Here is a 20,455-nt window from a genome sequence, read left to right as displayed (position 1 = left end):
AGAGGAGAAAGCTGAACGAATTTCTGTCCCTCACTGCAAGGCCCAAAGCACTGCAGTATCAAGGGTAAAAAGAAACGCATATTTTCTAAAACTGGAAGGCTTTATTTAAAAAAAAAAAAGTTAAGTCAGAGAAATTATGCCATGAAAACAGAGGCCCTTTGCCTTTACTTTCTGGAGAGTAATATTATTTACTCATGGATGAAGAGTTAAGGGAATGAAAATTGGACCCAAAGAAAGCATGATCATGAACAGAGACATTCCTGGTGAAACAGGAAAATGCAGCCTTCTAATTAAGCCAGGTTTCTCTATGGCCAAGCTTCACGGTGACTCCTCTGGAATTAGTCACTTGAAAGCTCCTGGATTAAACTGTCACCAACCATTCCCCCTCTGACAAGGCAACGGCTTTTCTTTGTGCTCCTGATACTGCAAGGCTCTTCCTCACTTCCTAAAGATGCATTACAGAAATCTTATAATTCATGTTTCTCCTTAAATCTTTTTGGCTCAATTGTCATGACCAAATATGGCATGTCACTATTGAAATTGTCTTCCATGTATCCATATGTAATAGGTCTTGCGGATGTACTCTTTTCCTCTTTTAATAATAATAAAAATATGTTTAAGCAAATGCATTTCATTTTGAGTATTTCAGGTGCACCTGGGACAGGGTAATCTTGGTTATACATACAAACTGGGGACGAGAGGCTGGAGAGCAGCCTTGCGGAAAGAGATCTGGGGGTTCGGGTTGATGGCAAGTTGGATATGAGTCAATGGTGTGCTCTGGCAGCCAGAAGAGCCAACTGGAGAGCATCAAGCACAGTATAGCTAGCTGGTTGAGGGAGGGGATTGTCCCAGTCTAGACTGCACTGGTACAGCCCCACCGCGAGTACTGTGTGCAGTTTTGCACACCTCATTGTAAGAAGGACATCAAACTATGAGAGTGCGTCCAGAGGAGGGCAACCAAGATGGTTAAAGCTCTCGAGGGCAAGACTTAGAAGCCGTGGCTGAGGTCACTTGGTTTGTTCAGCCTGGAGGACAGAAGGCTGAAGGGTGACCTCATTGCAGTCTACAACTTCCTCAAGGGGGCCAGCACAGGGGGAGGTGCTGATCTCCTCTCTCTGGTGACCAGCAATAGGACACAAGGAAATGGAATGAAGCTGCATCAGGGGAATTTCAGATTGGACATTAGGAAAAGGTTCTCCACTGAGAGGGTGGTCCTCACTGGAACAGGCTCCCTGGGGAAGTGGTGATGGCACCAATCCTGTCAGAGTTCAAGGAGCGTCTGGATGATGCTCTTAGTCATATGGTTTAGTTTTAGGTAGTCCTGTGAGGAGCAGGGAGTTGGACTCGATGATCCTTATGGGTCCCTTCCAACCTGAGATATTCTATGATTCCTTTATCAGAGTTGATTCATTGATTACAGAGAGATGAGGAATGAGAGTCTGTCCTAACCCTGGGCTAAATTACAATATTGAGACCAATTTTCTTCCAGGAAGGGACCGGCATGACTCATAATCCCTCATGCACGCAACTCAAACTAGTGAGATATAAAAGTTTCAGCACAAACCATGATTCACCCAGTCTCTCTGAAACAGGAGTTGATAAGCTGTTTGGAAGGCAGCTGGATACATGCAGAATCTACACTCCGCTGAAGCACAACACTGCTGCAGAGAACACATAGAAATGTGAAACGGGAAGGAATTTTCTAGTTATCTTTGTGGTGTGTTTATAAAGCTTTATAGGCTCTTATTTTGTAACTAAAGAGCATCATCATGCTAAGAGAAGCAATGTCTATGGCAAGTTATAGTTTCTCTCTGGAATGAATTATTCTTCCCTTTGTCACTGAAGCAAGAAAGGTAACAGACCCTGTGAGGAACTGCCACAGAGAAGTACCAGAAGAGTGAAAGAGGTGGGACAAAGGTTTTTGGGGGTGAAGTTACTGCAAGAAAGCTAAGCTCTTTCCTGAATCCTGTATGCACAGCATGGCACCAGTGCTGGATGGTCTGCAGTGGGGTGTTTTTTCACTTCCACCACACAGTTATTTTGCTTGTTCTACTTTTTTCTTCTCCCCTGCCTCCAACCCACAAGATAACACATACTTTGGCAAGACCTAGGGGACATAACTTGCTGGTGGCAAACATGATCTTGCAAAAGGAGGAAGATAACATGTCACCACCTTTACTGGCATATAAATAGTTCAAATATTTTCCTTCACTTTCCCGTATCTTAGTTGATTGCTGGTCAGGAGATAACGAATGGGGAAATTTATTGCAAGAGAGCTAACAATGCGTTTACTGTTGTCCTGGAGTTTCTGTTGATCTGTTCATGGAAATAGGGCACCTAAAATCCTCCAGGCACAATTTTCAGCATATTTGTTCTAAAACTGCACTATTTCTAGGCTGTTGTAGTTCTTATCAATTAAAACATACTTCTTCACAAACAGAAGACTCAAAGAAGTACATCTGCTTCTGTATGTAGACAGATCAATTCATTGCTACCTCCTGATTTCTGCTGACTTCTCCTGCCACCACAGCAACGAGCAGCCTTATTCTTGTTTTCAGTAGTCACTTCTTTAACCAGCTGTGCAGTCCATCCATCTCGAATACACAAATGGAAAAAAAAACCACACGCATTCTCAGTCCTATGTTTTCAGAGACTGAAACCATTTTGGGACTTAGCAAATCATACACCCGAGTAAGGAATGGATGCTGGAGTCCCCAAGTCTCAGACAGAGAAATATTTCTCTAATAGCTAAAAACTTCATGAGCCTTCCACACCTGAGGCACTGTAGCTTCTGTAATAACAGGTACCTAAAGAACAGGCCTCCAAAGGACAGGCCTGGATGTAGCCCCAAGTTGGGTTACAGATATCAGACCTCCATCACCCATTATGGAACAAGTCCTCTCCTTTGTGCCAACAGAGGAGGCTACGGCTTCTTCTCTCCATCCCCAAAGAAGCAAAATTGTCAGCACCATGTCCCACGGACTTTGGCTCTCTGCTGTGTACAGGTGGATTACCCTCTCTTTTGCCCCCAATATTTCTCTCAGCACAAGTATAGAAGAAGGCTCAGACTCACAGCTTTAGACCTGTCATAAGAGGCTTTTACTGCTCTACCACTACACCCCATATATATTTGTAATTTCAGACGTACAAAGAGACACAATTAAGTCAAAGGATTAGTGAGTTGTGCAGATACAAGACCACACTTGTTTCCTTGCCTGCAGTCTTGAATGGGAAAGTAATTCATGTAATTAATTTCCACAAAGATGACAGAATTTGACCCTGTGGCCCTAGTGTTTATTCTAGTGCTAATTCTTCAAATACATAAGAATGTAAGTCAGCTCAGTTGAACAAAGGCAGTTATTTGCAAAAGTTGGTCTCCTGAAGTTCACAGAGTTAGAGAGTAACTTGGGTTGGAATGGGCAGCTGGCAGTCATCTAGTCCTAACTTCAAAGATATACCAGGTTGCTCAGGACCCTTCCCAGTCAAGTGTTGCACACCTTTAAGGTTGGAGAATCCACAACGTTCTGACTAATTTCATTTTAAACAAATCCAAATCTCACTAATGTAGAAGTAGTGTAAGCCACTCAGACAGCTTAGCTTTCTCTCACCAAAGCCTCTCTCACTTAGCTTTCTCTCTTGGCCACATGAGAATGAGCCTCACCAGTTCCTTCATTTTGATTCTTCCATGGTCAACCCACAAAGCTCTCACTGTCTTTCCTCACTTTTAACCCTCTTGGAATGTAAGTCTACAGAATATCTCTGTAAATCCCAATCACCCTGTGAACAGCAAATTCCTGGGATGGTTAACAATGCTTAGGAGCATCATTAGGTGACATAATACACAGCTTCATGCTACACATTTTTAGTCCTAGTAGCATAATTGATACTTTTTCTCCATTTTATTATATGTGGATATCAATGGGCTGTCATTTGTACCTGGCCTCCCTTTCCTTACTGTTATACTCTTAAACATCACAAAATAAAGACTTTAATACCATACGGTCTAACTGTCTTGTGACATGAGCAGACACTCACAATTGCATGCTAATCCCAGGAAAAAAAGATTCCAAACTGATTTTGAGCTTTCATATCTTCGACTCATACAGAACTTTCACACTTCTTCTAAATGTTAGCAATATCAACGCACAGTCTAAAATCAATGCAAGGCAAATAATGAACTTCTATTGGTGGTGCCTTACAGAGAACAGGAACAGGATCCTGGAGGTGAGAAAATCCTTACAGTGGAAGGCTGACTTAGCCACACAGGTAAAATTCCAGTGTTGTGGCTCTGATAAGGGGTCAATATGGAGAGGGAGAATAGTGAGGTGTCAGACGAGTTCCCGTAAGGAAGGCAGAGATATGGGAATTAAAGGTGAACCAAGAGGGTGGAGGACAAATCATTAAACTTCATAGGGCTGTGTGTAAGAGCAGTTCCTCCTTCCTCTTCCCCTTTTCTCTTTCCTCTTTCATTCTGCCTTATTTGCCTTGGGCATGGTTCATTGCTATCCAGTAACTCCTTTTCCCCAAGGTGCTGACTATCTCCACCCTCACCATGTCCTCCTTTATCCTCCTTGCCCTTCAGCAATCTCTATCAACTTCTGGGGCAGTGAAGGAAGAGGGCAGGGCTGGGGTCAAGCCTTGTTTCTAAGAGGAGAAATGCCAGGGAGAGGAAGGTTTGGGACTAAGAAAGAATGTGGGAGGACAGAGTTGTCACCCCTACTGCCTAGAGGGATCATCTGCCATGCAATAAGGCTGCATCAACTACAGAATCCAAGCTGCATCTCAGCTGCACCTGCAGGAGGTGGGGTCAGGGCCCGTTCCTCCAGCCACAGAGAGCAAGTGCTCTGCCTCTCCTTACACGTAGTCTGCTAACTTTACTTAGTCCGATGTTGCTTCTGTACCGCTGAATTCAAATTAGTCTTGCTTTACGGCTTGGTAATTCCAGACAAGGAATTAGCAACCACAGAAGCAAGGGATATTAAGAAAGCCTCAGAAGATAAAGCCAAAGCTCTAGAAAGTGAAGGGAGATAGACCAAGAAGAAAGAAAAGTCTGAAGCAGCTGAAAGGGACAATTGCACTAGTTTTAAATTACTGAAGAGAGTTACGCTTTTGGCTTTCGAAGAGCTAAAAGAGCCTCAAATAACAGTCCAAAAGATAATGGAGCTATGAAGATCTGCACACAGCTGAATCACAACTGGAAAGAGCAGCTCCAAAGAACTTGGAAATGTTTTGGTAAGGAAGAGCAGATGGTCACCAGTATATTTTAAAAGAAGGTCCTCAGTGCAGTACCCTGGAAGTTCACACTTTTGCACCTCTCACAAAAGCTTGAGGAACAAAATCAAAAAGCAAAAGCAAAACTTTCCATCTCATTGTGTCTGAGAGCAGAAAGGAACAGGAGATCATCTTTTCTTTCTTGTCGTATATCACGTCATTGATTTCTACATGGTTGCTGTTATGAAAAGCTTGCTAACTTAAACCACGTAACAAAAGACCAAGCTCCTTTGTGCACCAGGCAAAGAACATGACAGATGGAAAGACAGAAGAATCTTGCAATGGAAAAAGCGTTGTTAAGACACGTTCAAATGATACTAATGACACTCCAGCTCACGCAAAGTCCTTGTCAGTCTGAGGGGGAAATTCCATTCCAAGCCCATTTTGGGGGGTTTGATAGCCTTTCCCTATGTACTTAACCAGGTAGTTCAGATCATTCCCAAAGGTAGCCTAAGAAGTGTGAAACTATGAAGGGCCAGCAGGTGCCAAGCAGATCAGTTAATAGCTAAGATTTCCAGTACACTTCCACAAGTGAGGATCGGCGAAATTCTCTTGATGAAACTTCTGAAAATATCAACTGCCTTATGAAACCCCTAGTAATTCCATCAGGCAAGAATATTTGCAGTCGAGCTGTATGAACAAATAGCAAATGTTTAAATGGGTTTCTTAAAAGAGATCCCTGCCTCTATACCCTGATCTTACACATCAGCACAAGGCTCCTGTTTAGGATGCAGTCTCAATTTAGAAATGTGTTTTGAAGATACATCGACTTGATATTCACATTCTTCATCTTGCAACATGGCACACCTCGCACCATAGCACTGCAGCCTGGGAAACTCCCATTAACACTAAGCAGGGATCAGCTTTCTGATTCAGTAGCTGTGCAGTTGACGTACAGTTACACCCCTTGAGAGATTTCTTCGGAAAAATTACAAGTTTCACCTAAAGTGCATACAAGCCACACATAGGTCATTCATTACTCATAATGCAGTACTGTGTATCATGCTTGGGAAATTCAGGCCACTCTTCATATTTTTGATGTTAACTGCTACCTGGGATATTTTAAAAATGCTCACCGCCTGAGTCATACAAAGGAAAACTGCACCCTTCCACGTGTGAACACCGCATGCATATTCATTAACAGATAAACTATCTCTTCTCAGATACAGAGATCAGTCCTTTCTCAGAAGAGTTGCGCTTCTTAACAGAGTTGAATTTCTCAGGATAAACACTACCTTTATTAACTACGGTGTCTAAGCCAAAGCATGTAGAAGTAATAGTAAAGCATGATGAATTGTGCCAGAACTGTCAAATTTCACCACACCTTTGCTTTCTGCAGGCGTGGAGCAAAATGCCTCAATAATATTTATACAGGAACCTCACCACACCTTCTGGCAACTCATAAGGTTTTAAATTCTGTTAGAGTATGTCAGCAAGGATTGCTTGGCAAGGGAAGGCTCGCAAATTTACTCATAAGAGGTGCACAACAGATAGCTATCTACTCTGTTTCAAAATAAAGACACGTGTATTCTCAACCAAAGCTTTAAAGGGAACAAAGATACCCAAAGAATTAATCTCTTTTAAACTTAAAAACTATTTTGTATCATCATTTCAGGATGATACAAACTTACCCTAAATAAAAATCCGTTTTAGCACAACCCAGAATCTGTTATAACTAGTCTTGGTGATGCATATAAATTACTACTTTTTTTTAGTTGACAAAGTTAGGAAAAGCTCGTGCTGTGCTCTCAGTTATACTATGAGTGAGGCATCACCCAGAAGAGAGTGTTCCTTAGCACAACAGAGTTCATGTATCTAGTCACTCCGCACCCTTACTATTTTCTCAGTTTCTGTGCCCCTGTCCTACTTACAGTTTTTAACTTTAAATCACACAGAGATTTAAAAAAAAAATTATATCAGACCTCCAAAGGGATTAAAATATTCTCAGATTTCAAAACCCTTCTCCTCCCCATGCTTCTTGTATCTCCTGAAATCCTTTTAAAGGTTTGGGGACATTTATAATCTTTTCATGTTTAAAATCTACTGGCCTGCTCTGCCTGAGCCAAAAACTTGAATAGAGTGCTCTGCTGGCTGAACCAGAAATTATTCCCTCCCAAGTAAATAAACAGTGCACTTATACTGGTAAAAATATAGTTGAAGGTATCAGAGAAACTGAACAGCTTTCCTTCAAACATCACTTTTTATTTTCATCTACCTGAAATATAGAATGTTAGTTTCGAATTAAATCAGATTTCCAAGAGCTGTACAGAGTTGACAGCTAAAATAAGCTACCACCGAACATAAAAACCAGCCATGCAAAGTTGTATCCTAAAATACTGCGTGAAATCAGAAGCTACCGTTTTTCTGTGACCAGAAGTCTTTCTCTCAAGACCCTCAAGAGCCTATATAGAGTGCTTTATAGTGTTCTCTTTAGACATCAAGAATTTCACCTACTTCTGAACCTAGCTGCTAATGAAAAGAGCGACACGCTGTGCAGGAAAGTCACAATGACTTGTGCTAAGTTACACTGAAACTGGCGGAAAACAAAATGCATTTATATAGCTGAGATCTGGCCAGGGCACTGGGCACTGATGTCCTGCCAATATTTGTCCTGACCAAATGGAAACACGACTGACTGCAGTGAAAGAGCCCACAGGTTCACTTCCCACAGGTAGGATACTATTAATACAAATATAAACCTTCTAGTGTGCTGCGGTGTTGACTTAGTGTAGGGTGGGAGTAGAGAGTACCACTGCTACTGAGTCAGCAGCAGCACCACCCATTGAGCCGTGTCCTCTGGTGGTGCCAATTTAAAAGGATATTGGAAAACGTTATTAATCCATCACGTTGATTTAGCATATGTTGTCCTCTGAGACAAGTATAATTTTAGTTACTCAGTACGCTTTTTTTTTTTTTTGGCTAATGACCAGCCATGCCACTCAAGAGGTGTTTTAAAAAGGCAGCTTTAAAACCTTGTACAAAGGCACGAGCCTCTCGTTCAGTGTAACCCAGCATTTCTGCATAAACAGCCACTTCTCGTAAAGCAGCAAGCAGTATTACAAGTTACCAAATGAAATTCACCTCTGTTTTAATACCAGAAAATCCACAGTAGTTGCTCTAAGGGATGAAGTATCAATCACTCATTCAACAACATGGTTAAATTTGCAAAGATTACTCAAATCATTTAGGCTTTGGAAATCACTTAAGGCCAATGTAAACAGATTACAACTTTCCCAGGCACAATGGAAGCAATTAATTTTGCAGTGAACACTTCTCCTACACCACACCGCTCTCCGGAAAACATAACAGATGCACCTAATTACAGCTCGCACTGAAACACGCTGGTTTTATGTAGCTACAATTTCAAAAGACCTTTAGGGGCAGGAAAGCACCATGCGATTAAAAGTCCTGCGGTTCCTCACAGGTAGAAAAGCAACTTTAACAAAGTTTTTGGTTCGAACATTATATTGATGGTTGACCATTGCCAAGGGACCCTTTACAGCTGTGCCCTCCCATGCCTTACACCAAGTTTTGTGGGTACTCCCAAGACTCATTCCTCATTACAGGAAACATCTGTGCCAGCCACTGACCTACAAGTCAAGTCCATGTTAAACGTATGCTCATAGACAGCAGGTCAGAAGAAAGCTCTCAGTGGGCAGTTTATGCCAAGGAGATAGACCTCATGAGTGAGTCTTGCTCAGCGTCGAGGAGGCAGCCTTGGAGAGACAAGCAGCTCCTTCCCAGGTTTTGAAGGTGGTATTATCAACAGTGCAGGGAGGTAGAGAATGAAATAAAGGGCAAGGGTAGGATTACACGGGTTGTTTCAGTTAGGGGTCAGAGTGGGGACAGACAGCTACAAAAAGGACAAGAGAGGAAGGGGCAGCATGACTGCAAGGAAAATCAGGGAAGGAGGCATTTTAGTAGCCAAGACAAGAAGAAAAAGAGGATTTGACAGATTATCCATTTCTGGAATGGAAAAATAAGGAATAGATCTCTGAGGTGCTACACTGGTCGAACAGCAGCTTTCAGATTAGGGTGGGGAAACAACAGTGGAAGAAAAATAAAGCCTAATCTAAGACCTACAGCAGGTTCTAGTGATGTTGCCACTGTTAATAAAAGCAACAGTTTGGTGCCTGTTTCTCAACCTTTGCTATCTCACAGTGACAACATTTCCCTGGTTGTACAGTCTTAGAATCCTCCAAGATTAACCAAATCCATTTTTCTAAAACAGAAACCCACCAGGAGTGACAAATACTTTCTCAATAGGAAACGGACAATAGAAAAACTCACACATAAGAAGTTACTGTCTTTTCTCTGCCTGTCTGTTTGTCAGAAATAATTTCTATTAGACAAATCATAAAAGGAGTAGGTCAGCAACTGCCTTTTTTTAAACCCTTCAAACCACAAAAGTTGTTTAAAGTAGCACAGGTTCAAGTTGTTACTAGCCTGTTGCCACAAAAGTGTTTATAGCAATACTTCTGCTGTCAGTTTTGTAAGGTTCTTGTATGGTATTACTCTCACCATCACTTCACATCCTACTCTAAGATGATTCAGTTCTTCCACAGGGATGTGGCCTTCAGGGCATAACGAATTGCACATTCATGAGTCATAAGAACCTTTGCAGAACTGGCCAGACACACTATAAATTCACCCTACCCTTCATGTGAACTGCAGAAACCTTGGAGACACCCAGAGCAGCAGTGTTCCTCCCTGCACAAACGAAGGTACTGTAATGATTTCTAGAGATTATTTATTTCATATACTCTTGGATGATGTTGCTTTGTTGACAAATGCATAGAAAAAAAGGAAGTAGGGATCTGAACTGGAAAGAACAAATGCTTGGGAAAGTAATTTACTAAAATGGCACAGGCACGGTATAGAAGGTGGAAGTCCTAAAAAAATATACAGGTAGAGAAATTTATTGTACAGAGTTCTATAATTTCTGGAGCGCACTGGCTAGCATATATATCATAGCAGAGTAAGAACCACTGTGTTTGTTTAAGTCAGCTAATTTGTTCTTGTGCTCTGTAGTTCTTAGAAACATCAGATCAGCTCCTGGTTTGCAAGCTACTCAGGAGACAAACTGTCTTTATTCCAAGGCCATCCTATACCAACCAGAATAGCTCCCAGTGCCTAGAGCTCTCAGCTAAACCTGCAATGTAAATGACAAATAGCAGCATTTGTGGCCTACTGAATATGGAAACCTTGTCCTGTAGAAGAACTGGGAAGCTAGGATGCGGGCTAGCACTGTACGACAGAGTTTCAGGACATTGTTGGAAGTCAAAAAGGGAATTCAGGATGCTCAGCATGCAACAGGTGGGGCGGTGCTTGCCCAAGCATTGGAAGGAGTATTTCGTCCTGTACTAAAGGAATAGTTTGACTGTTAGTATTACCAGAGTATTTTTTTCACTACAGTTATGAGTATCAAAAGGGTCTTGCACAAATTGAAGCATAAATGTTGTCATAAGAGACAGTCTCTCAGTATCCCCTAGCGCAGGCACTGGTGAGTGACATTATTAACTGTCACTCCAAGATGCTATAAAGGACAGCTCAATAAACGTCCTGGTGAACAAATACGAAACAAGGTTGGCGGCTGCTTTTTCCCTAACCTAAATGATAGGTAGTGTCATCAGTGAAACAGGACATGCTAAATCTTATATGACTTTGTAATAATTAATCCTACTCATTCTTCATATAGATAAATACTTTTAGAAAGCCTTTAAACCACAAAAGAAACTTCAAAATCTGAAGAGAAACTTGCAGACACATAGTCATAATTAGTGTTTTGCTAATAGCATCTTTTCTCCCTTTCTGTGCAGGTTCAGAACAATGGAAGCTTTGAATAAAGCAAACACAAGCTTTGCTCTTGATTTTTTTAAACATGAGTGTCAGGAAGACGGTGACAAGAATATTTTATTCTCCCCTTTGAGTATTTCATCTGCCCTGGCTACTGTTTATTTGGGAGCGAAAGGTAACACTGCAGATCAGATGGCAAAGGTGAGTCTGGGCTTCAAAAGGTAGCTGTCTGAAAGGGTTGATCTCTTGGAATAAGATCCTCTGTGCAAGAAATTTACGGTGATGGAACAGAGGAAAGCCATAAGCAGAAAAATTACTCTAATCAAAACTCCACACATATATATGCCAGCTCCTGTTTTACCCCTGATGGGCACTGCAATGAATAGACCAGTTCTCTGCTTGTGTAGGTCAAAGAAATAGTCTACTCTAACCTCTGGAAACAGGCCCCCAACAAAGGAGAGAAGTGCCACTGGTGACATTGTCTCCTTTTAAATCCCACCAGCAGAAATAAGGGATCTGTATCCCAAAGCTCAGTAACTTGAGCGCTCACCAGGGAGTGGGAGACCTGGATTCTCCTTCTACTCTGCCACAGAAATTCCCATTTCGCATCTCATCTCTTTGGAAATGACCCCCCACAAAAAGACTCTCCCTGATAGTTATTGTGAGTTTTGAACTTTGCTAAACATAAATCCACATCCGCAAGATCAGAGAGGAGATACGGTGAGACTACAGCGCTTTCTTTGGGGTATGCATTTCGCAGGCGAAATCACTTACTGAAATCCTTAAGTCGTCTTTGTGCAAAGCTCATAGCTTCAGCAGGCGGCAATGAGAACAGCCCCAGTGCACAGTTACCTAGATCCTATCGTAGGAGGTGAGGCTAAGGCAGAAGAAATTGTCCCACCTGCTAAGACAGCGATCTAACTCCTGATTTACGGGACGAAAGAGAGCCAGCAGGGTAACAAAGAAAGGAGTGACCTCCTTCTAGGAAGAAGCAAAAGTAACAAGAAAAAGGCATACCTCTTCTGAAAAATCTTCCCAGATTGGGCGCACCCTTTTGTAGCCTGGGTAAGGTGCACATGCCGAGAGCAAGGGATTTAAGGCATGAAACTGCCCCCACCATTTTCATGCCTTCTGACACACAGCAGCGCTCCATTTAAACTTCTCCTTTGATACTCTCCATCTGGAGATAACTGGCTCTTCCCAGGTATTAACTGGTCATCCCAGGGCATAACTCAAAGCAGGCAGATTCCTCTAGAAAGGCTAGTTACATGAGAGTTTTGCCCTGAAATCCTCAGCTTAGTGTGCTCATGCCATTTTGTAGACTGGCAGGACTGAACACAAGGATAAAATCTGAATTTGACTCTCTTCATAACCAGTCCCATGACATCACCGAAAGATTTTACTGAACCAGCAAATTTTCTATTGTTGCATTTATTATTGCTTTTTCCACTATAGGTACTTCACTTTAACAAAGTGGAAGGAGCCAGAAACGTCACCACAACCATAAAAATGCAAGTATATTCCAGAACGGAAGACCGTGTATCAAATCGACATGCCTGTTTCCAGAAGGTATCTCACCAAGTCTAGTGATCAAGTTATGGGCATGGTCATGTCTTCTCTTGCTTGTATCTTCCTTCCACATTTGCATTTGCCTATGTTTGCTTGCCTCAGATGTAGCGTACACAATTAATTGGTACGGCATCCTGTGATACCTTCATCTGATGCAATACTTATAACGTGCTTCCCCTTTTTAGGCAGAATTGCAAAAACCAACCTCAAATTTGCAAAATTTAAAATTCAATGTTACCATTCTCTGTCAATGTATGTCTTGATCTTTTTCCATTAGCTTTGAGGAGAGATTTCTTCCTCAAATTACTACTGTTCAATAGCTAGCTATTTAGCCAAAGCATGTTCTGTGAACAGGCATGGTCTCTGCCTCAGAGAGCTAATCACAAGAACAGAGCTGTCTTCTCACGCATTTGATTGCAGCATCAAGACAACAAAAATCAGAGTATTAACTTTTCCAGGCTACCTATGCTTGGTAGGTAGCCTTCTTCAGAAATTAGTCTCCATTTCTGTTGACTAGTTAACAAAATAAATTGACATGTTGGAATTTCCCAAGGTAGACCAGTTGCTTGCAATAAATCTTAGAGAAGTGGAAATCATTATTTTCCTGAGATATTTCTTTGACGTACTGGCAGGCAGGCATCTTCTACCAAAGTATGTGTAATTTAAGATAGCGGAAAAATACAAAAAAGTAAACGTAATCCCTCTGAGTCAGTGAGGTCAGGTTTTCCTAATTGACAACTCAACCATGGTGGCATCAAGCTCTTCTCCCTGCTCTTTCCCGTCATCCTTATTCTTTGTGGGAGTGAGCCATTTCCCTGCAGGCTGCCCACAAAGCCCCAGCAGCCACGAGTTCTGATGAATGGGAACTCGGATCTGCATTCCACAGCCAAATCCTATGGCAGGAGGATTTAATTTAGGGGCTACGTCAACAACTCCATGGCACTGCATGAAGAGGAGAGGGATTGTTCCTCATGAGTAATGCTTGTCTGAATTGTAAGAATTATAGAGCGCTGTGGGTAGGGCAAAGGGCCCGTTCTAGCAGTTAAGAAATTCAAGCGTCTGTTCATGCCCCTGATTCTGAAGTAATGACAGCACAGATGAATACAGCACAGATTTTTAGTTTACTAATTCACAGCTTGACTTCCTTGAGTTCATTTGAGAGTTTGAGCCCACATTCATTTAATCCTGTTACTTCAAGACAAAGAATTTACTGCAATTACTGCAGTATTAAAAAAATTACAAAATATTAACATTAAGAGCAAGATTAAGAAAATTAGGGGCAAACTTTCCATGTAACACACTAAACTTTCATAAATGGAAGGAGTCACACAGCCAAATCTTCATGCATTGTTTAAGAATTACGTTCTGTCTCTCACTCTCTGGGTATACTTAATTTTACAATCTCCGCTCAGAAATCCTTAAATGTTTTACATAGTTCAGACTCTTACCACTTGCTTTCTGAGCCATTTACAGTGTCTATACCATGTTTGCAACTTTTAATACTTTCAAATGATTCTTTTAATAGCTGTCTGGTTTAGAACACCTCTTGTGTTGCAATACAGGTAACAGATTACCTCTATAGAAATACTTTACATGGAGCTGCATGGAAGAAATTAGAGATTTTGAACTATTTTACACAACAGCTGAGTAACTTTTTTCTTTCTTTTCTCCAAGACAGAAATTGGCAAATCGGATGATGTCCATACTGGCTTTAAAGCACTCAACTTTGCAATCAACCAACCCACTAAAAACTACCTGCTTAAAAGTGTAAACCAGTTATATGGAGAAAAAACACTGCCTTTCAGTAAGGTAGGTAGGCCATTTATTCAGATTATGTAGTGCCACTTAACCTTTATGATCTATCTATGATAACATATCATAAACTATATGCTTTTAAATATTTTCATTACATATGCAAATCGTGTTGTTAGTCTTAACATAAATATTTTCTACGAGACTCTTCCTGATACTTTGGACACTAAGCTTTTAGTTTTATGTGATGCGTATCTAATTTCAGTGTCATTAGCAAATGTGGTTAGGTGTAAACATTTAAATTGAGTATTTCCACTAAAAAAATACTTTGCTTCTTTGACAAAATGCAGTGCTTGTATTCTGTGTCATTTTTATCATGTTTTCACTCTGGCTGTAGTTATTTATTAGCATTCACACTGCCAGGCAACAAACATAAGATAGCTGTCTCTCTTGCACTACAGGAATACTTACAGTCAGCCAAGAAATACTACAATGCAGAGCCACAATCAGTTGACTTTATGGGAGCAGCAGACGAAATCAGAAGAGAGATCAATTCCAGGGTTGAACACCAGACTGAAGGTAAGCTCCTGCCTTTCCTCTCCCAATTCAAAAAGAAGCCATTTCAGCATTGAAAAAGTCTCTGTAGCCAAGGGGCCCAGGGCAGGTTGACGATTTGCCTCAGAAAGGTAAATCAGATCAGTTTTCCTAAAGCAGTCATCCACTGACAAGCCCTTACTAAAATTAGTCTCTTCCATTGGAACATGTAAGCAATGCGGCTTATTCTTCCTTGCAAATCAAGGTTACCCCAGTAATTTATTTGCAATTAACCTCAAGCTGGAATCATGCTCTATCAGCACTTAATATTTCCCTGACTTACATAGACAGAATTTGTGCCAACAGTTACTCTGAAACAGTAAAACTGCACAAATGTGTAAATGTCCTTCTGTTTTCTCTAGGTAAAATCAAAAATCTGCTGCCTCCTGGATCTGTAGATTCACTCACCAGACTAGTCCTGACAAATGCGCTCTACTTCAAAGGAAACTGGGCAACAAAATTCAAAGCTGAAGCTACCAGGCAAAGGCCTTTCAGAGTAAACACGGTATGGCAATATACTGACCTATAGCCTAGACTGCAGGTGGAAAAAGCAGTGACAAAGATGAGGGAGAGAAATTCCTGTCCATCTTTAAATCCACATGAAATCCGTCATGAAAGTTATTATTTCATTTAATGCATACAGTATATTTTCTTCACCACATGTTTAGTACAAAGACTGCATACACATAGTAACACCTGAACCACAAGTAAAATCTTCAGAAGCTGATTTGAAACAAGCTTCCATTCTCGGAAGGCAGGGGAAACAAAGAGATGAACAAAACTGTATGGGTTAGTTCTTCACATTTTCATTTTTAACCATGTGAAAAATCAGAGTGGAATAGAGCTTCCTGTAATAGGTGTCACCTGAGACAGCTTAGATAGCCTGCCTAGCCTCCAAGTGCCTTTCCAGAAGACCAGAGGTCCTCTGTAGATCCTTTCTACCAGTTAGAGCCATAAGGATGTCTCAGACACACTGGGCAGCTGCTACAGTAAATACAATAAATTTCCACTGTGCTACTTTAACTCAGTCCTTTACTGTTCAGTAAAAATGGCAAATATCTCATTTGATTTGTTGCAGCATACAACTAAACAAGTGCCAATGATGTACCTGAGCGATAAATTTAACTCGACCTACATAGAATCAGTCCAGACTGATGTTCTTGAGCTTCCATATGTCAATAATGACCTCAGCATGTTTATCCTGCTACCAAGTGACATCGCCGGCCTACAAAAGGTAAAGCAACTGAGAACATAAATCATGTGAAAAAATGAGTGTCATTATCTACTTATTTTATGCACGTGTGAGGTAAAAGATCAGGTTGCAGTCATGTTTCTAGGAATGAGGGTACTGAGCAAGGAAAAGCAAACGCCAAACTTGGTCTAGCACTGTGAGCTTGAAACTCTTAGAGCTCAGACTAGATTTCTTACTCTTGGTAGCTGGCACTTCTGTGGTTCCTAATGTTGATCAGTCCTGGAAAGAGGTAGCCCAAGCCCTACAACACTGGGTCTTCTTCCAGCTTAACAAAAATGAGGACAGAAAGACAGCCCTGCTGAGATTCACTGTCTGTACCGATTCAGACAGATATGATTTCATTCAAAAAAAACCACCAACCAATCCACAAATTGGACAGCTTCCATGACTTTCCAGGAAGTCCAGAGCTAGTACATATGGACACTGCCACCTTCTGTAAAGAGATGGATCCTGCCTTTGGATAATAAACTCTTACTAAATTCTCATTTACGTTAGTGGGTGTTCTGTAGGAAAAAAAGCTCTTTTCAGTAAATTCTAAAGTGTAGGGAAGGCAGGTGAACAGCAAATCAACCAGACTACTGTTACTTGACACTGATGTTTCTGTTCTACAGCTATTTAACCCCGCTGTATTCCCTGACAATTACTGAGAACAGTTCAAATACTGTAGATCTCCAAATTGGTCTTTCACTACTGTTTGTTTTGTACTCTTATAAAACATAAAAGCTTGAAAAGTTCTCCATTTAAGGAAAGAGAAGAAATAGCCCTCAGTGCACAGGTTTTTGAACACTCTGTAATTTCCTGATTCTCTTTTTACTAACTGCAGCTAGAAAGAGAATTGTCTTTTGAAAACTTGTCTGCATGGACCAGCCCAGAATTAATGGAGAAAACAAAAATGGAGGTTTATCTGCCCAGGTTCACGTTAGAAGAGAAATACGACCTCAAGTCTACTTTGAGCAGGATGGGGATACAAGACGCCTTCACTGAAGGTCAAGCTGATTTCACAGGAATGTCAGAGAAGGGCGAACTGTTTTTGTCACAAGTTTTTCACAAGTGTTATCTGGAAGTCAATGAAGAAGGCACAGAGGCAGCAGCTGTGAGTTCAGCAGCACTGGCATCACGAAGTCTTGGTGCTACTGTTATTTTTGTAGCAGATCATCCTTTTCTCTTCTTTATCAGACACAACAAGACCAAGAGTATCCTCTTCTTGGGAAGGTTTTCTTCCCCCTAGAAACGCAACCATTACTAAACAGCCTCTTGCAACCACAATAACAAACAAAACATGCCACGAAGAGCATCTCAATAGTCTGTGCACTACTACTTCATTTTCCTGTACTTTTGACAAGTCTCTCAATGTTAGAAGAGAGCATATATTAAAAATAACCTGGAATTCAAGCCTCTGGCTCATTTTCCTAGCCAAAGAACCCCAAAATGGTTAGTGCTACACCGTAAGTACCAAACTGTGCATAGAATAATATTGATGCAGCTTTTCAGCGCTTTCTGGACCAGAACTGCCACAATGCAGAACAGAATAAGTTGGTCTAAACCAGTAATTCCCAACACACTTGCTTTGGTAAGAAGAAAAGAAACAGGAAAAACTCCTTCCTGCAGAACACTGCTGCATCTCCATTGGTTTCGTTCTGCTAAGCTGGTCATCCCAGGAGGGCTACCTCACCCACCTTCTTGTCAATTTTATACCAACTTTGCAGCCTGGCACAGCTGGTAACAAAATAAACCTGTAAAATCCTCTGTGTTCCTGATACTGGTGCTTCTTTCATGCAAGCAAAGGGGCTAACACATGTCCTTTCTAATCTCTGTCCCACAGCAATTGGAAAATATTGAACAACAATATAGAATTGGAGGAAAATAAAACATAAGTGCCTTGAAACCTGCTCCTTTGAAACTTTTCATGCTTTCAACACAGTTACCAGCCCAGCACTGCACTGCTTTACTCTCATTTTGCTTTGTCACTTATTTCACTGGTTTGAGACTAGATCAAATTGGGGAATCAAGCCTGTGATACTAACTTCCTAAGTGCCTTCTGCAATATTACATGCAAATCCCCCAGCACATATTTACTCCTGTCACAGCTCTTTCGCCCAAGAAGGAGAGTGTCCTAATCAGTCATGCACATTTTCAGGGGATGCTCCTAACTCTCCGAATTCAGAACAGAGAGCAAAGGACTGGGTCTCTTACAGGGCTTGCAGATACCACCAGCATCTTACAAGAAATACCTCTTCCTGTGACGGCAGGGCTCCTTTTTTCTGACAGAGAGGAGACTGCTGAGTGTCACCGAGTCCTTTCTGTTTTCTTGCATGTGACCAGCTGCTTCCAGGGTCCCTTCTGGCTCTGCTTCCCAAATGAGAAGGAGCATAGGAAACTCAACAGCACTGCCTTCTGTTTGACTGAGCTGGGAAACATAATACAGTGCATTCATTTGCAGTTCTGCCTTGCCCTGCTTCACGTGCAAGGGCTTCACATCCCCATGGCCAAGTCCCTTAAGCATTTCCTGATGTGCCTCAGGAATAAAGATGGGAAAGACACGCCTGGGAGGCAAGGAGGAACAAAACCATGACAACATGCCCCCAAACTCACTCACAGGGCTTTAAAGTCAATGGAAATGTGAGTCACCTTTTCTGTCTCCTTCAACTATTTAAAGCATGATTGCAAAGATGACAGAGTTAACGTCCCTCTTGGAAGTGCCAGATCATTACCAAGTCACAATGGCCATCATACTTGAAGAGTGAGTTGCACATTAGGGAACAACCTTTTCCCGGGATGAGCAGCACAGCACTGGAGAAGGTTGCCCAGAAAGGTTGGGGATTCTCCATTCTCCAACGGGCTGTGGCTGACCTTATCTACTGATGGCCCTGCTCCAAGAAGGAGGTTGACCTCTGGATGTCCCTTTCAATTAATGTGTATGATTTTCTCTCTCTTGTCAACAGCCATTCTGCTTTGCCACCTCCTTTTCTCATCCTGCCTGGCATCCTTGTTTCTCGACTACCAGAGGGAGCTAGCTTGCTCACTCTCAGCATACTTGTTTGAGACTTGGAGTCTCCTGGCTTGGGCTTTCCCACCACCTAACCATTCAGTTGACCTTTCTCCTATACTGATTTCTTGAGGACTTACTCATCATACTAAAAACAACACTTGTTTAATTACTGGCATTTCTTCATTGCCTTGCACAACATTGATTTCTGCCACTTTTTAGAATACTTAACCCACTCTGTTCCTGTAATCAGGCTTGCAGCAAAATGCTTAGCACACAGTACAGTTTCCTTCCCTTCCTCCATTCCCTTTCCCCTGTCCCCCAGGGTCTTCGCAGTTGTTGCCGCCACCTTCTCTTTCTTCCACCACCCAACAGCAACCCGGCTCTCTTTTGAGACTGCAGTGAAAACTACTGTGCCATGTTTGCCCCTGTAGTATTTTTTCACTGCATGCCTGCTCGAGCCCACCCAGTGGGGTTGTTTCAGTCCTTGCCCTCCTTCACTACATGTGAGTTAGTATTGTGCGCTAATTTAGTGTTTTGCAGCATTTCTCTCAAATGACTCCCAGCCATGGCTGCAACGAGATTTCTTCATCAACACAGCCACTGGGGTGTCCACCCCTTACCCTGAATGGTCCTTCATGGTTTTGCCTCTGTCTATGCTGCTAATGATCTTCAGTCTGAAGCTGGACTCCCGGTGTCTAATTTAATCAGTAAGCTTGACGTTTTATGCTGACTTACCACATTTGAAACCCAGGAGTCAGAGCTGCACACAACCAGAGAGGAGAATCAGGCCTACAATATCTGCCTACATCCAGAAAGCAAAAACAAGCATTCTAGTTGTGTAACCTTTTTACTAGTCATTTATTTTAAACAACAGACCAGTTGTCTCCACAACACCAGAAGACCATTGGAATGGGGGAACTGTTCTGCTATCCTCTGGGTAGACTATTGTGGTGTAACAATAGAGCTGAGATTTTAATTCCATTGTCCCTTTGAAATGTCTGAAACTGAACAGCGACAAGGTCAACAAGGAGGAAAAAATTACATAAGATCTTTTGGGGATTTGGCAGAAATGAGCTTTGGGTAGGCAGAAACAACCTGGATGTAGGAGAAAAGGAAAGGGAGGTGCAAGCAGTACTGTATTTCTAAATTTGGGTGTAGGTGAGAAGGAAAGGGAGGTGCAAGCAGTACTATATTTCTAAACCTAGTCATTGCTTAACACACAAACACTGGAC

At 41.7% G+C, this 20,455-nt stretch overlaps 1 protein-coding gene across 1 annotated transcript; it reads left to right on the top strand.

Annotated features, from left to right (window-relative positions):
• The first annotated feature begins 9,961 nt into the window (after positions 1–9,961).
• On the top strand, positions 9,962–17,617 carry LOC134510715 (serpin B10-like). The gene is made up of 8 exons (XM_063323968.1): positions 9,962–9,995; positions 11,091–11,268; positions 12,523–12,636; positions 14,311–14,445; positions 14,850–14,967; positions 15,345–15,487; positions 16,061–16,216; positions 17,058–17,617. The coding sequence occupies exons 2-8, from the start codon at positions 11,101–11,103 to the stop codon at positions 17,460–17,462; spliced, it is 1,239 nt and encodes a 412-aa protein (XP_063180038.1). The 5' UTR covers positions 9,962–9,995; positions 11,091–11,100; the 3' UTR covers positions 17,463–17,617.
• The last annotated feature ends 2,838 nt before the right edge of the window (positions 17,618–20,455 follow it).

This window comes from Chroicocephalus ridibundus, chromosome 2, assembly GCF_963924245.1.
Source record: "Chroicocephalus ridibundus chromosome 2, bChrRid1.1, whole genome shotgun sequence".
Lineage (NCBI taxonomy): Eukaryota > Metazoa > Chordata > Aves > Charadriiformes > Laridae > Chroicocephalus > Chroicocephalus ridibundus.
The sequence above is the reverse complement of the archived record's forward strand: the minus strand, read 5'-3'. Positions and strand labels throughout refer to the sequence as shown.

What these genes read in the sequence shown, in the direction of transcription:
- LOC134510715 (XM_063323968.1), top strand. Translation starts at nt 11,101, where the DNA reads ATGGAAGCTTTGAATAAAGCAAACACAAGCTTTGCTCTTGATTTTTTT. An exon ending in GACATGCCTGTTTCCAGAAG is followed by an intron (nt 12,637 to 14,310) that starts GTATCTCACCAA and finishes CTTTTCTCCAAG; the next exon opens with ACAGAAATTGGCAAATCGGA. An exon ending in GGTTGAACACCAGACTGAAG is followed by an intron (nt 14,968 to 15,344) that starts GTAAGCTCCTGC and finishes TGTTTTCTCTAG; the next exon opens with GTAAAATCAAAAATCTGCTG.